This window comes from Pteronotus mesoamericanus, unplaced genomic scaffold, assembly GCF_021234165.1.
Source record: "Pteronotus mesoamericanus isolate MK-2021 breed Mesoamerican mustached bat unplaced genomic scaffold, CSHL_Meso_final contig_173, whole genome shotgun sequence".
NCBI classification, from domain to species: domain Eukaryota; kingdom Metazoa; phylum Chordata; class Mammalia; order Chiroptera; family Mormoopidae; genus Pteronotus; species Pteronotus mesoamericanus.
In genome coordinates, this window is record NW_026555072.1 from 9034562 (window position 1) to 9048706 (window position 14145).

Sequence of the window (14145 nt, forward strand, 5' to 3'; positions counted from 1 at the left end):
CAGTGGGACCACTTTGTAAAGTATGTGATTGTCTAACCATTGTGCAGTACACCTGAAACTAATACAAAATAATATTGAATGTCAAGTGTAATTGAAAAAACTTTTTAATTTAATGGTAAAAATGAGAGATATCAAATCTTTGATTAAGTTTTTAATACCTGCTCCGGTAAAGTACAGTCATTCTGAGGAGAGAATTCACTAAGGACTGAAGTAGACAAAGAGTGATTTTGTTGAGAAAATGGAATTTTCGTTAACCTTCAGGTGGGCAGGATTTGGACATGTAGATTTAAGCTCCTCTTTAAAAGTGCCGAGTTATGTGAACTAGTACTTAGAGTCTGACCCAAAAATCATTGTCCTGTCCAAAAATTAGACTTCCTTTCTTTGCTACCAGGTTATATTTGTACTCAACACCTTAAGAGAACAAAAAGTAACACCTTAAGTGTTTTAGTGCCTTCCCATCCTCTTTAGAGATGATCGTTGAGTGTACACAGATGGTGTCTGGCATTACTGCTGCCTTCAGGAGAGCCTTTTTAGGTTTAGAGAATGGACAGCATTTACACAGGAGAACGTTTGGTTTTCGATTCCATCTGAATTTTTTGTTAATTATTTTTAATAATTTGCTGTAACCTCAGTAAAGTCATGATATCATTATTTCTTTAATCTCTTTTTCTTATATGACTGCACTGGCTATGTCCTGCTGTCTAATAGAAGTGGTAAAGTGGACATCCTTGTCCTATTCTTATTTTTAAAAGGTAGCTTTCCAATGTTTCACCATGAAGACTAACATTTACTGTAGATTTTTTAGTAGATACCTTTTATTAGGGCTGAAGAAGTTCCCCTTTATTCTTAGTTGCTGAGCATTTTAATTATGATTAGGTTTTTAATTTAATCAAGTGCTGTTTCTGCATCTGTTGAAATGATCATTTGGTTTTTTTCCTTGTGTCTGTTAATGTGATGAACAACTTTTAAAGATTTCCTCATGATAAACACCCCCTTGCATTTTTTAGATAAACCCAGCTTAGTCATTGTAGATTATCTTTTACATGTACTCTTCAACTCTGTGTGCTAATGTTTTGTTTAGGATTTTGTATTTGCAATTATGATTGAGACTTGGCTATTAATTTTTCTTTCTTTTTCCCTGTCTGGTTTTAGTGTCAAAGTTACACTGGCTTAATAAATGACTTAGGGAGCCTTTTTTCTTCATGAGTTCTCTGAAAGACTTTGTATAACACTAGAATGATTCATACCTTGAAAGTTTAGTAGAAGTTGCCTATAAAACTATCAGGGCCTAGTGTTTTGTTTTTCTTCGGTATTTTTAGGAAAGTTTTTTTTTGTTGTTGTTTTTTGCTGGGGTTTTTTTTTTTTTTAACAACTGCTTCAATTTCTTTAACATTCATAAGACTATTCAGGCTTTCTATATGTGCACTGGGTTTTGGTAAATTACATTTTCCTTAAAAACCTTAAAATTTTAAAAATCATTGCAGTAAGTTTCTTCAGAGTGTTCTCTTTTTATTGTCTGTCATCTTCTGTAATTGTCCCCTCGTTCATTCCTAATATGGCTTACTTGTTCCTTGTCCTTTTTCTCTTGATCAGCTTTGCCAGAGGTTTATTGAAACACCTACTTTGGCTTCTGCTAATTATAAGTTTATTTTCTTTTTTTAAGTATATTTTATTGATTATGCTATTACAGGTGTCCCATTATTGTTCTCCCCTTTACCCCCCTCCACCCTGCATCCCCTTCCCTCCAGCCTTCCCCCTGCCCTTAGTTCATGTCCATGGGTTGTACATATAAGTTCTTTGGCTTCTCCATTTCCTATACTATTTTTAACCTCCCCCTATCTATTTTGTACCTACCAATTATGCTTCTTATTCCCTGTACATTTTCCCCTATCCTCACCCCCACCTCCTTGCTGATAACCCTCCATGCAATCTCCATTTCTGTGACTCTTTTTCTGTTCTAGTAGTTTGCTTAGTTTGGTTCTGTTTTCGGATTTTTTTTGGGGGGGGCGGGGTTCAGTTGTTGATAGTTGTGTTTGTTGCCATTTTACTGTTCATAGTTTTGATCTTCCTCTTTTTCTTTAACATTTCATATAAGGGCTTGTTGATGATGAACTCCTTTAACTTGGCCTTATCTGGGAAGCACTTTATCTGCCCTTCCATTCTAAATGATAGCTTTGCTGGATAGAGTAATCTAGGATGTAGGTCCTTGCTTTTCATGACTCTGAAGACTTCTTTCCAGCCCCTTTCTGCCTGCAAGATTTCTTTTGACAAATCAGCTGATAGTCTTATGGCAACTCCTTTGTACGTAACTCTCTCCTTTTCTCTTGCTGCTTTTAAGATTCTCTCTTTATCTTTAATCTTGAGTAATTTAATTATGATGTGTTGGTGTATTCCTCTTTGGGTCCAACTTCTATGGGACTCTCTGAGTTTCCTGGACTTGCATGTCTATTTCCTTCACCAGACTGGGGAAGTTTTCCTTCATTATTTTTTCAAATAAGTTTTCAATTTCTTGCTCTCCCTCTTCTCCTTCTGGCACCCCTATGATTCAGATGTTAGTGCATTTAAAGTTGTGCCAGAGGTTCCTAAGCCACTCATTTTTTAATTCTTGTTTCTTCATTCTGTTCCAGTTGAATGTTCATTTCTTACTTCTGTTCCAAATCCTTGATCTGAGTCCCAGTTTCCTTCTCTTCACTGTTGCTTCCCTGTATATTTTTCTTACGTCACTTTGTATAGCCTTCACTTCCTTTATTTGAGTATGTCTATACTCAATCATTTCTTTGGGCATCCTGATTACCAGTGTTTTGAACTCTGCATCTGATAGCTTGGCTATCTCCTCATTGCTTAGTTTTTTTCCTGAAGTTTTGACCTGTTCTTTCATTTGGGCCATGTTTCTTTGTCTCAGTGCACCTATTACGTTATAAGGGACAGAACCTTAGGTATTCACTTGGGCGGGGCAACCCACTTTGCAGCGTTGTGGCACTGTATATTGGGACAGAGTCAGAGAGGGAACAGTGCCACTTACTTGGCTCTTGCCCCACTTCCAGTCATTTCCCCCACCACCCACAAGCGAATTGCACCCTTCTGGTGCTGATTCCCAGGTTGGTGGGCTTCTGTATGTTCTAGGACCCCATGGGCCTCTCCAACGGATTCTCCTGTGAAACTGGGAGTTTCTCCCGCCACCTTAACCCCCACTGGTTTTTACAGCCATAGGTTTTGAGGCTTTCTTTTCCCCTACTGGAACCCTGGGGTGCACAATCTGTCTCACTTCCCAGTTATTCCCCCCAACCCCCCGCCGGTTTATCTGCAGGCGAATGTGGGACCTCCTTGTCTGCCATCTGCCACTTTGCCATGCATCTTCTCCACCCCAGCTGCCCATCTCCCCTCCTACAAGTCTGGATGAATGTTTCTTCTTTAACTCCTTGGTTGTCAGACATCCATACAGTTTGATTTTCTAGCAGTTCTGGTTGGGGTTTTTTTTTTTTTTTTTTGTATATTGGTGGTTATCCTTCTTTTGGCTGTGCAAAGAAGTGAAGCGTACCTACCTACACCTCCATCTTGGCCAGAAATTCCTTTTGTTCCTGTATGTTTATTTTCTATTTCATTGTTTTATGACTTAATGTTTATTACCATTTTTGCCATGTATAATGTGCACCTTTTTGCCTAAATTTTTGAGGGGAAAAATAAGGATGAATGTTATACATGGCTATAATGATTATATAATATGGGTATAATAATCCCGTGTATAATGCACGCTAAAACGTGGGTGCATATTATACACGGCAAAATATATTATCTTGTTCCTTCTTTCTATTAGTTTATCTAACTTTTTTTAACTAGACGGCTCATTTACTCCAGTCTTTCTTCATTTCTAATATATGCATTTAGGACTAAACTCTACCTCTAAGGTACTGTTTTATCTGTATCCCACTAGTTTTGATATTAAGCATTTTTATTGTAAATCAGTTCTAAGTATTTTAAAATTTCTATTGTGATATCTTTCATTGACCTATAAGTCCTTTAGAAGTGTTTTTTTACAAACATGTAAGAAGATTTTCTGTATATCTTCTTATGATTTACTTCTAATTTAATTGCACTGTGGTCAGAGAATGTGGTCTGTATGACACCATTCTTTGAAGTTTGTTGAGACATACTATTTAGAAATTAGGAAATTAGAGTTTGGTAAATATACAGTAGAACGGTAAGATCAGACTAATGGTTGCCAGAGGGGAGGAGAGTTGGGATGCTGAGTGAGAAAGGTGAAGGGAATAAGAGGTACAAATTGGTAGCCACAAAATAGTCATGGGAATATAAAGTACAGCATAGCACTTTGTTTTGTAAATGGTCCATGTATACTTAAGAAGAATATTTATTCTTTAATTGAATGAACAATTCTTATAAAATGATAGGCTTAAGGTTAATTTTTTGTTCAAATCTTCTATATCTTGCCTAATTTTTTGTCTGTTTGACCTATCAATAATTGTTTAAATATCTCATCATCATAGTAGATTTTTTTTTTACTTCTACCTATAGATCTCTTATTTTAGCTTTGTATATTTATTAGGTGAATAGAAGTGCCTGGTAAGCATTATCCTTAATAATACTTTCTACTTAAAATTTATTTCATCTAATATTAATATAGTTATTCCGGCTTTATTTTAGTTTTTGGTAGCATATTTTCTTTCATCCTTTTATTTCCAACAATCCTTGGGGGAGCATTTTCCTTCTTCCTGAAGTACATCCTCAGAAGTTCCTTTAGTGTTAGTCTCTTGTTGACAAACTCTCTTAGGTGGTGTTTATCTGTAAATATTTTACTTCAGCCTCAATATTGAAGATTATTTTTTCTGAGAGCACAAATTTAGGTTGATGACTATTCTGTTGTCTTTTGGCATCCGTTATGTGATATTGAGAAATCTAATGTCACTACAGTTGTCCTTGCTTTGTAAGTGATAATCTCCTTTCTCTCTGGATGTTTTACAAGCTTTTTCTGTGATGTTCTATAGTTTCACTACCTACCACAGGGATTTCTCTTTTCTAACATTTTATTTATTTTTAGAGAGAGGGGAAGGGAGGGAGAAAGAGAGGGAGAGAAACATTGATGTGTGATAGATACACTGATCTGTTGTCTCTCACATGTCCCCATCTGGGGACCCAGCCCACAACCCAGGCATGTGCCCTGACTGGGAATCGAACCTGTGACCTTTCAGGTCACAGGCCAGCACTCAATCCACTGAGTCACACCAGCCAGGGCCACTGGGATTTCTTTTTATTTATCCTATTTGGGACACATTATTCTCCCTGAATCTGTAACCATGTTTTCATCAGTTCAAGAAAATTTGCAACTATTATTTCTTCAAATATTGCCTCTTTTTCATTTTCTCTGTTCTCTTTTTCTAAACTCCAGGTAGATGTATGTTAAACATTTCCTCCATGTTTCTTAGTATCTTTTTCCTATTTTTTATTGTTTCCTATTTCCCTTACTTTGTTATTTCTCTGACCAGCAGTCTAGATAATTTATTTGGTTATATCTTCCAGTTCACTGAAACTCTCTCTTCAGCCATATTGGCTTATACCACCAGTTTGTTTGTTTTTTTTTTTTCTTTTCTAGAAGTATTAGACATTTATTCCTATTTTTATTTTCAGACCTATCTGTTCACACCTGATACTCTCTTGTTGCATGCTCATCCTTGCAACTGGGTCCTTTAGTTTTGTTCTAGTATTTAATATATAGCTATTTTATATTCTGCATTTGACCATTCCAATATCTATCCTCCTTGAGGATCTAAATCTGTTTTTCCTATTTCTTATGACTTGCATAGTAGTTTTCCTTATTGTATGTTTGGTAATCTTTGACTTTTAAGCTCATTGCTTGTCTAATCAATGGAAGTCCTATGGGCCTAAACTGGATATGCTTTCCTCCAGAGAGGGTTTGTTCCTTGTTGTACCAGTTGCCATAGAGTACCACTGATCTGGGTCTTGGCCTCCTACAGAATCCTGGCTCAGCTTCTCTAACTTAGCCCAACACTCAGAATCCAGCTAGCAGACATTGCTACTATGGCCTTCACCCTTCCCGTTATTTCATTCCACCCTTAGTTTGCCACCACTTTAGATCAAGCATACAGGGTTCTTTTGTGTGAAGGGGAGGACGAGGATGAAAGTAGGAAGTGTTCTTAGGGATTTGCACTCTTTTTGTGAGACCAGTAACACTTCAAGAGGTGTGTCCTAGGCAGGACGTAGTTGTGAGAAAATCTTTGAGTGACCAATCAGCCATATTGGAAGCAAAAGTCCCCAAAGTTATTTTTGGCGGGGGTATTATGTAAATTTTTCAAACATGAGTAGAGAGAACAGTGCAGTGAGTTCAAGTAGTGAAAAGTGAAGAGATCAGTACATTGATCACCCACATACCCATAACCCAGCTAGAATTATTAATTCATGGCCACACTGGTTTCATCTGTACTCACCCAACTGCCCACTCTCCTAGACTATTTTGAAGCAAATCCCAGGCATCTGATTTTATTTGTATGCATTTTAGAATGTGCCTCTAAAAGACACTGTCAGCTTTTCATAATGTCAAGTCAGTATGTAAATGTGTACAATTTATAAATAAGGAGGCAAAATTCAATGTAACATTATATTTATGCATTGGTTCTTGGTCATTTTTTCCACTTAAAGTATTACAGGATGCTAAAATGCCCCCAAATTATTATTTAAAAGGTTGTAGTATGTCTAATGTAAGTTTAGTGTTACACAGGTATTATATCACAATTCTTTGAAAATCAAGAGCCTTTGTATCATATTTGGTAGATACTAACAGGAAACACTTAAACAGTACTTACTGTGTGCCAAGAACCATTCTAAGCCCTCTGCATGTATTAAACTCGTTTAATTTTCACAACAGTCCTGTGAGATAGATACTGTTTTCATCTCCACTTTATAAATGTGAAAATCGAGACACGGAGAGTTTCAGTAACTTACACAAGATCTTAAAGCTAGTAAGTGATGAAGCTGGAATTTGTACCCAGACAGGCTGGATCTAGAGGCCATGCTTTTAAACCACTATACACACTGCCTTTCTCAGGAAAATTAGCAGATTTCTACAACCATCTTTCAAAATTGTGTCTTCCATAGTTGATGTATCTGTTTTGGAGTTTACTGTATGAGCTAAACTGTACCTGTTTCTGAAATATTGGCCTTTAATATTTAGCTTAGTTTTTTTAAATTACTTACATTTCTGGCTTTGGAATTTATTATTATAAAAGTATCATTTCATGTTTATAATTTTGTGTAATTTAGGTACACTTCATGTCGGTGATGAAATTCGAGAAATCAATGGCATCAGTGTGGCTAACCAAACAGTAGAACAGCTGCAAAAAATGCTTGTGAGTAGATGAAAGTTTCTTTTTCTTTGCCTAAGGTTGACTTTGTTTGTTAGCTTCCTTTTTAAAAGGCAAAAGATTTATACAATCTGAAGAGAAACCAGAGTATTGTTAGCTTTCTTTTTAAAGCACTAATAAGGGGTATTCTTTTGCAATCAGAGTATCTCTGATACCACCATGTGTGTGGACTTGAACTTAAACAACATTCATCAACACTGACAACTAGGAAAATTTTTACATGCAGCCGAGTTTGGAAACAGTTTGCCCATCTTTAGCAGTGTGGGCTCTCCTTCCCATCCTTTATCCGGGTTTTTTTTAATCAAACAGATGTTTATAAAAAAAATCTTCACAGCTGTGCATACCTTTGAACTAGCGTGTCACTGACCTCAACTCTCCTGACATCAGCAATGTCAGAAACCTCTTTCCTGCCTACTGAGTCATAGCCAGCTGTATTGGGTTTCTCTACAGCAGAGAGGGGAGGAAAGTTATGGTAGACCAGGCCATTTGACCATACATATCCAAAATCTGTATTCAGATTAGCCTTTGGATTTTAGGGGTGGGGGCAGTGGGCAGAATGATGGGCCCTGACAAGCAGAGTGAATTGTTTAGGACTTCTGGTCCCAGATCTTCCCACCGCAACATAGCAGCCTCCCGTGTTATGAATATCTGTTAAGTGTGAAATAATTACATAGACTCACTGTTGTAAAAAAATAAGGTCAAATCATGCAACAAAAAGCAAATTTTATGTAGTATACCATCATAATGTAGCCTACCAAATATATTATTTATGTAATTACTTGTTCTATTATCCAGGTCAGTTTCTATTCATTTTTGAAAGACATGTCACTTAGAGTTTTTTATATTTATGTCTATAAAAAGATAGCTGTCAGAGGTCTGTTATATCACTGCTATATGAACAAGGCAGTCAGCCTTGACTCTGCAGGGCTTCTCCCAGGAACAATTTGACTGTTACAGTGAGCAGTCTCTGCGTGATAACTCGGTTTCATTTTAGACCCAGCTGCTTTCAGCTGGGCTTACATTAATTGCCCTCACACGTTTCGAGTGGCTTCTTACATGGTTTTTGTGCAACACTTGTCTGTTAAAAAAGCTGTCTTTTCTTCCTCTAGCGGGAAATGCGGGGGAGCATCACCTTCAAGATCGTGCCAAGTTACCGCACTCAGTCATCATCCTGTGAGGTAATAGCTTTAATAAAACACCCTGTCTCCTCTGGGTTCTTAACTAACTGTCTGCTCATGGCTGAATGTTTTGGCTTTCTGGGAAATTGTTTCTGCCTGTGCTGTTGATCACTGCACACCAATTTTACAACAAAGATAACGGAACAGAGTAGGTCCCATCTACCTACTCAGCCCTACTTCCATGGGGACCTCCTCAGCACTTTAACTTTCTGCAGACCGGAATCGAAGCAAAATATAGAGAAGCTACAATTAATGACATAAGCCTTAATAAAGAACACGTAGAGTCTCTGAGGGAAGAAAACTAACGTTATAATTGCAGTAATATTTCCAGGAAGTACATTCACTTCCCTTATTGAGAAATCACATAGTTCTTCTTTCCAAGAATCTGAGAAGCGATCTATCTCTGTCAAGATAGAATCGTTCAAATAATTGTGATACATCTCTAGATAGATGTTAAGTCTGTGAGGAATTGATAACTGACATTATGAGAGGAATATAGGCTTTTGCAACATTTTGTGAAATTGTTTAAACTTGGAATGTTACATGATTCATAAACAAGTTTTGTAGAATAATGCAACATCAAAGTTTCTTTCTTACAATATAGGCTTATCCTATAGAAATTGCCACTTTTTTCAACCTATATTATTCAGTTTTATGTTGGCTATTAAATGAGATTCTAAGATCTATCCTTTTTATATTTGGAAATACAAACTGGCATAAATGGTATCATCCTTCAGTCATTGCACAGTCAGCTGCAGTATTATTTTTTGAAGCCTGTCCCTTCATGTACATCTTCCAAGTACGTGTACATCAATATGAAATACACATTTCCTACGCTTAATTTTTAAGACTGACAATTAACTTATTGGAACTCACCTAGAAAATTGAATTTGTACTTAGGAGAACTTGAAGGAGGAATTATAATGCTTCTTTCATTCTCTAGCAATGCTATGAATTTCACAAGAAAAATTAGAGGCTTTCTGTGCTTTTCTAAACCTATTGAAGATATGTATAAGAATGTGTAGTTTTGTCAAGTATATTTTTAGAGCCATGACAATTGGGTTTTCTGTTTATATCAGGTCTTGAGCTCCTCTTGGTGGCTTTTTATGGAACTTCAGTAATACTATGTTGTAAAAGAAAATGCAGAACTGTTTCTGCTCCAGGATTTGTAGTTTTGAAATCTGTTGCCTAGAACACAAACCTTGCTAAGAGAGACTATCATACATACATTTTATATAAAGCATTTTAATGCTCTAAAATCACAGGTGGTCCTCATACCATTTCTCATCATTGAAGAAATTTAGTAAACATGATTGATTTTTGTCTTTTGCCAGGGCAGGTGGGGGGCTAACGAACCAGAAGATACTCGTAGTTATTAATATAACATAAGTTTCTCTTGAGTTTTTAAGTAGTTAACCTAGGTTTGGGGTGGGAACAGCACTACATGTGTAAATTCTATACTGTTGAGTAAGAACAGCTTCCCCCTTACCTTCTTTACCTCTGAATAGTATGAAAACTGATACTCTCCTCCCAGCCCCACTCCCAGCCTGTTTGACCTCCTGTGCTCTGGCAGAATTTAAGCCTGTGGTTGGACTTTTCCCGGCTGGGACTGTACTTCCCAAAGGAATGCTCTCTGGCCACCTCCATCAGCATTCCCCTGGCCCTACTGACTGGAGTTTCTCATGGTGGTACCTAGAGATCAGTCTGCTCACTAACATTTGAGCAGGCTCATCAAAGGGATCCCATCCATTATATAAAAGGCTAATGAGTTCCAGAAGTTTTCTTTAAATCTTCTGCTGGGGGTGGGAAGTACATGTCTATTGAGCAGGCATGCACATTTCAAAAGTTTCAAAGAACTCTGCTAAACAAAAAAAAAAAAAGTTAAACACCTACCTTCTTCCTCTCCTTGGTCTTATTGTTAAAATTGATGTGGACAATAAGGGAATGGAGCCTGGAAAGGATTTTGAATATATCAAATAATACAGAGAGTGCAGTTGAAGTACTAGAGCTATAGCTCCTGGATCTTTGCCAGAAGTGTAACACTTTCAGAGGCTCGAGATTGTTGTTTTAATCAATCTGCTAAAATGATCTGAAGAATAAAGGTTTCTCCTCTAGTGTATATCTGTTTTTTACCCTTATTTGTAATATTTGTCTTAGAATGATCCCAAGGTGATTACAATATGAGAAGTCTTTCTTTTTTTCAGGTTAGTTTCACTTTTAAAGGAAGTCATTCAGTAATTTTTTACATTAAGGTACCTAAAAATTACTAAATACTTTTTAAACCTATTTTTTTATAAAAATTAGGCCATTGGGATCTTCAGCACAATGATTTTATAGTAACATTTGTCATTTTACAGCACAAGATAAGATTTTAATATCAAGCCACTCTTTTGGGTCTCATTTAAAGAAAGCAAAGGTTAGAGGATATTGGAGATAGGAAAGAAATTGTTAATGAATGACACGGTCGTCACTTCCGCTATGTGAATCTTTAAACAGCAAAGTTTTTTTCTCCTCTAAAAAACATGCAAGTAAGTCAGTATGGCACCTGTGCAGCTCAAACCTCAAAGGAAATGGTTGTCAGGCTGTGGTTGTAACTGTTGATGTGAATATCTCTGTTTCTGTGCTGGTGTTCTGTGTTAATGAACCTTGTGTCTTATTTCAGAGAGATTCCCCCTCCACTTCCAGACAGTCCCCAGCTAATGGTCATAGCAGCACTAACAATTCTGTTTCGGTAAGAACTCGAGCTTCACACGGCAAAGTGTGACAATTTTGTTGGTGCCACCTGCCATGAGTGTTCTAGTTACATGTGTTCAGTGGAAATATTGTCTTCTGCCGATATACAAGGCTACTACAGCTACAATGCAGTTTACTCCTGGAAAATCTTTTTTTCAGCATTTTCTTCTCAATAAAATCCCTTCCATTAGTTAAATGTAAAGACATGTAGTTCAAGACTGCTTTGGTCATTCTCAAAATATTTCTGCATCACCCCACTAGTATTTCTGACTTTGCTCAAACTTATGCAAAGGATATAAATGGAAATTTGTTGAAATTTCTAAATTTTTTTTTTAATATAAGGAAGATAAAGAAATGTACAGAGTTTGCAGAGTAGGCATTTGGGTCTTGGGCTTTGTAGTTGTCTTTTCTGAGTGATATCAGCACCATGTTTTAGTTTCCGCTATCTACGTTTACGAATTGGTGTGCCCTCTGTTTTTGTGGTACGTGCACATATTTTTGTGAATTACAAGCCTTGCCTGGATATGAAAAGCAAAAGGAACTGGCCTCAAACTGCACTTAAGCCACGCTGTTATCACATCTTTAACACAAAGTACTTTATATTTTGACTTAAATTTGGAATTGTATATTTTTTTCAGAACTATCCATTTTGAAATGTAAAAAGAACTGTTTTTAGTTTATTTAAACAAGTGGAAGCACTTACAGGTGCAAGTATGCAATATTTTGGGATAACAATCTCCTCTAAGTTGCTGGTATTGCTGTTAAAACTATTGAGAGTTCTAAAAATGCAGCAGTATCACTTTTTTCTAACTATTACTTTGCCCTTTGAAAATATATCAACCTTCGTGTCAGTTAAAATTTTAAATAATTTAGTGATCATCTCGAATATCAGTAAGTGAAATTATGGAAGAAAATTTCCTATAACTTTTATTTTCAACTTCAAAATAGGCTATAAAGGAATTCATTTATAACAGTTAACATTTAATACTAAGATGGTAAAAATCCATATAGTCATCAAATTTTTCAAAATCTAAAAGGTTGCAGTGTCTAAGTTGAAAAGGGCAAGAGCTCTTTTTGGTTTGGGGGTTTTTTTAAGTAGGCCTGTTTCACTCGCAGTGGCTTTTGTGTTGAAGATGCTGAGTTGTTTCTCAAGAACACATTTTCTCTCTGCTTAAACTTACCTGCTTTCTTCAGCTTGCTGCTAAATGGCCTGGGTTTAATTTTTTATAATTCGACATTTCTGAGAAATGGAATAATGTATATTATCTCTTTACAACTTAAATCTAGCTCACTTTTTTAACCATATTGTAACAGAACACACAAATTACTTTGTACTCTTGAAAAGTAAATGAAAATTTTTCTCCTGGGTTGGCTTTATTCTACAGGACTTGCCATCAACTACCCAACCAAAAGGACGACAGGTGAATAGATATCCTCTATAGAAACTTCTCTAAACTGAGCTGCTAATAGCCAATCCTTTATTAACCCTTTCCATCCCATAATGTCTGCATTTTGGACCATAACATTTGAGCATTGATAGCTTGTACCATTTCATTTTAACACATTAAACATGACTAATTCTCTATAAAGATTTTTCCCTACATCTTTGTAGCTGTGATGGTTATTGTAATTTCAACCTGATAATTGTGTGGATGATTAAGAATTCAGCCTTTTGGGGATCTTAAGGGCCTGGAAAAATTCTTAGAAAAATCTAAGAATAACTAAAATGTACACGATAGTGAACATTTTTCAGCAATAATTTTTTGAAATTTGAAGGCTTCTTAATTTGCATTTGCATCTAAAAGTCATTTACGGTGAAAAATAGGAATGTAAATATCTTGTCTTTACATCCTTGTATGCCTCTGTTAGTCAAACATGAAAAGTTAGGTGCTACCTAACACTGGCAAGTAACTTTCAATGTGCCAGCTCCTTTAAAGTATGGATTTTAGGTGCAAGTGCAGACTTGTTAATTTTATAGGCTGGATTTCTGAAAAGAAACTTAAATAGAATAATTACACAATAGTCCCAAAGCCTTCAGGTTGGTTTTACAGTGACTTAAACATTAATATTCAAATTTAATTTCAAGAAACAGAATTTTTATGGGCTTTTTCTTGAAATGTGGTATTAAAAAAGAATCAGATTTAGAGTTAAGATTTGTGTGAGTTAGCACCTGATAGGATTCACTGCAGTTTTGTATTGACTGCATAAGTAATACAGCATTCTATACCTACCACCTTCTTTTAAAGCACTTAGAAATCTAGTAATTCATAAAATGCTGCCATATGATAACCCCTTATATGCTAGTCTGTTTTATAGTATTTACTAATTATATTTACATATCATAAGACTCAAAAGCCTTGAACTCTGTGCTGATTTCAAGCATTACGTTGCCAAAGCTAGGATTCACATTTATTTTTCTTGTCTACAAAGAGTAAAATACCAATATAAAGCCTAAATTCTTTTTAAAAAATAAAAACTTTTTAAATGTTTTTTTAATTGTTTGAAATACATTTAGGTTTATTAGCAGTGTATAGATACACAGCCAGGTGTCATGCAGGGATTTTACAGCAAGATACCAACACAGTGTTCTTGCTAGTCCTGTACCATTTGGTGCTTTAGGGTTAACACCTACCCTGAATGCTTGTGTTTATGGCTTAAAGGCTGCCACGTGATCATGACGACTTATCCATAACATCAATTAAACATATGCAGATTTTACGACGGTAAGCATAAGTCTATATATTTGTAAGCCTATTCTGTTACACTAAAAGCCAAAAACAAGTATCTTAAGTGCTCCCTCCAAATAAAAACAACAAAGATTTAAACTGTACACATCAAAAGTA

At 36.0% G+C, this 14145-nt stretch overlaps 1 protein-coding gene across 6 annotated transcripts in view; it reads left to right on the plus strand.

The window, feature by feature from the left end:
• CASK (calcium/calmodulin dependent serine protein kinase) overlaps nt 1-14145 on the plus strand; it is a 387224-nt gene that overhangs the window by 341053 nt on the left and 32026 nt on the right. For 2 of the 6 annotated variants that reach the window (XM_054566530.1, XM_054566531.1), the window contains exons 16-19: nt 7291-7376; nt 8501-8569; nt 11232-11300; nt 12688-12723. In XM_054566530.1, coding sequence (XP_054422505.1) covers nt 7291-7376; nt 8501-8569; nt 11232-11300; nt 12688-12723 — 260 coding nt within the window. The remainder of the gene's footprint in view (nt 1-7290; nt 7377-8500; nt 8570-11231; nt 11301-12687; nt 12724-14145) is intronic. The other 4 variants (XM_054566532.1, XM_054566535.1, XM_054566533.1 and 1 more) reach the window with 2 other exon arrangements.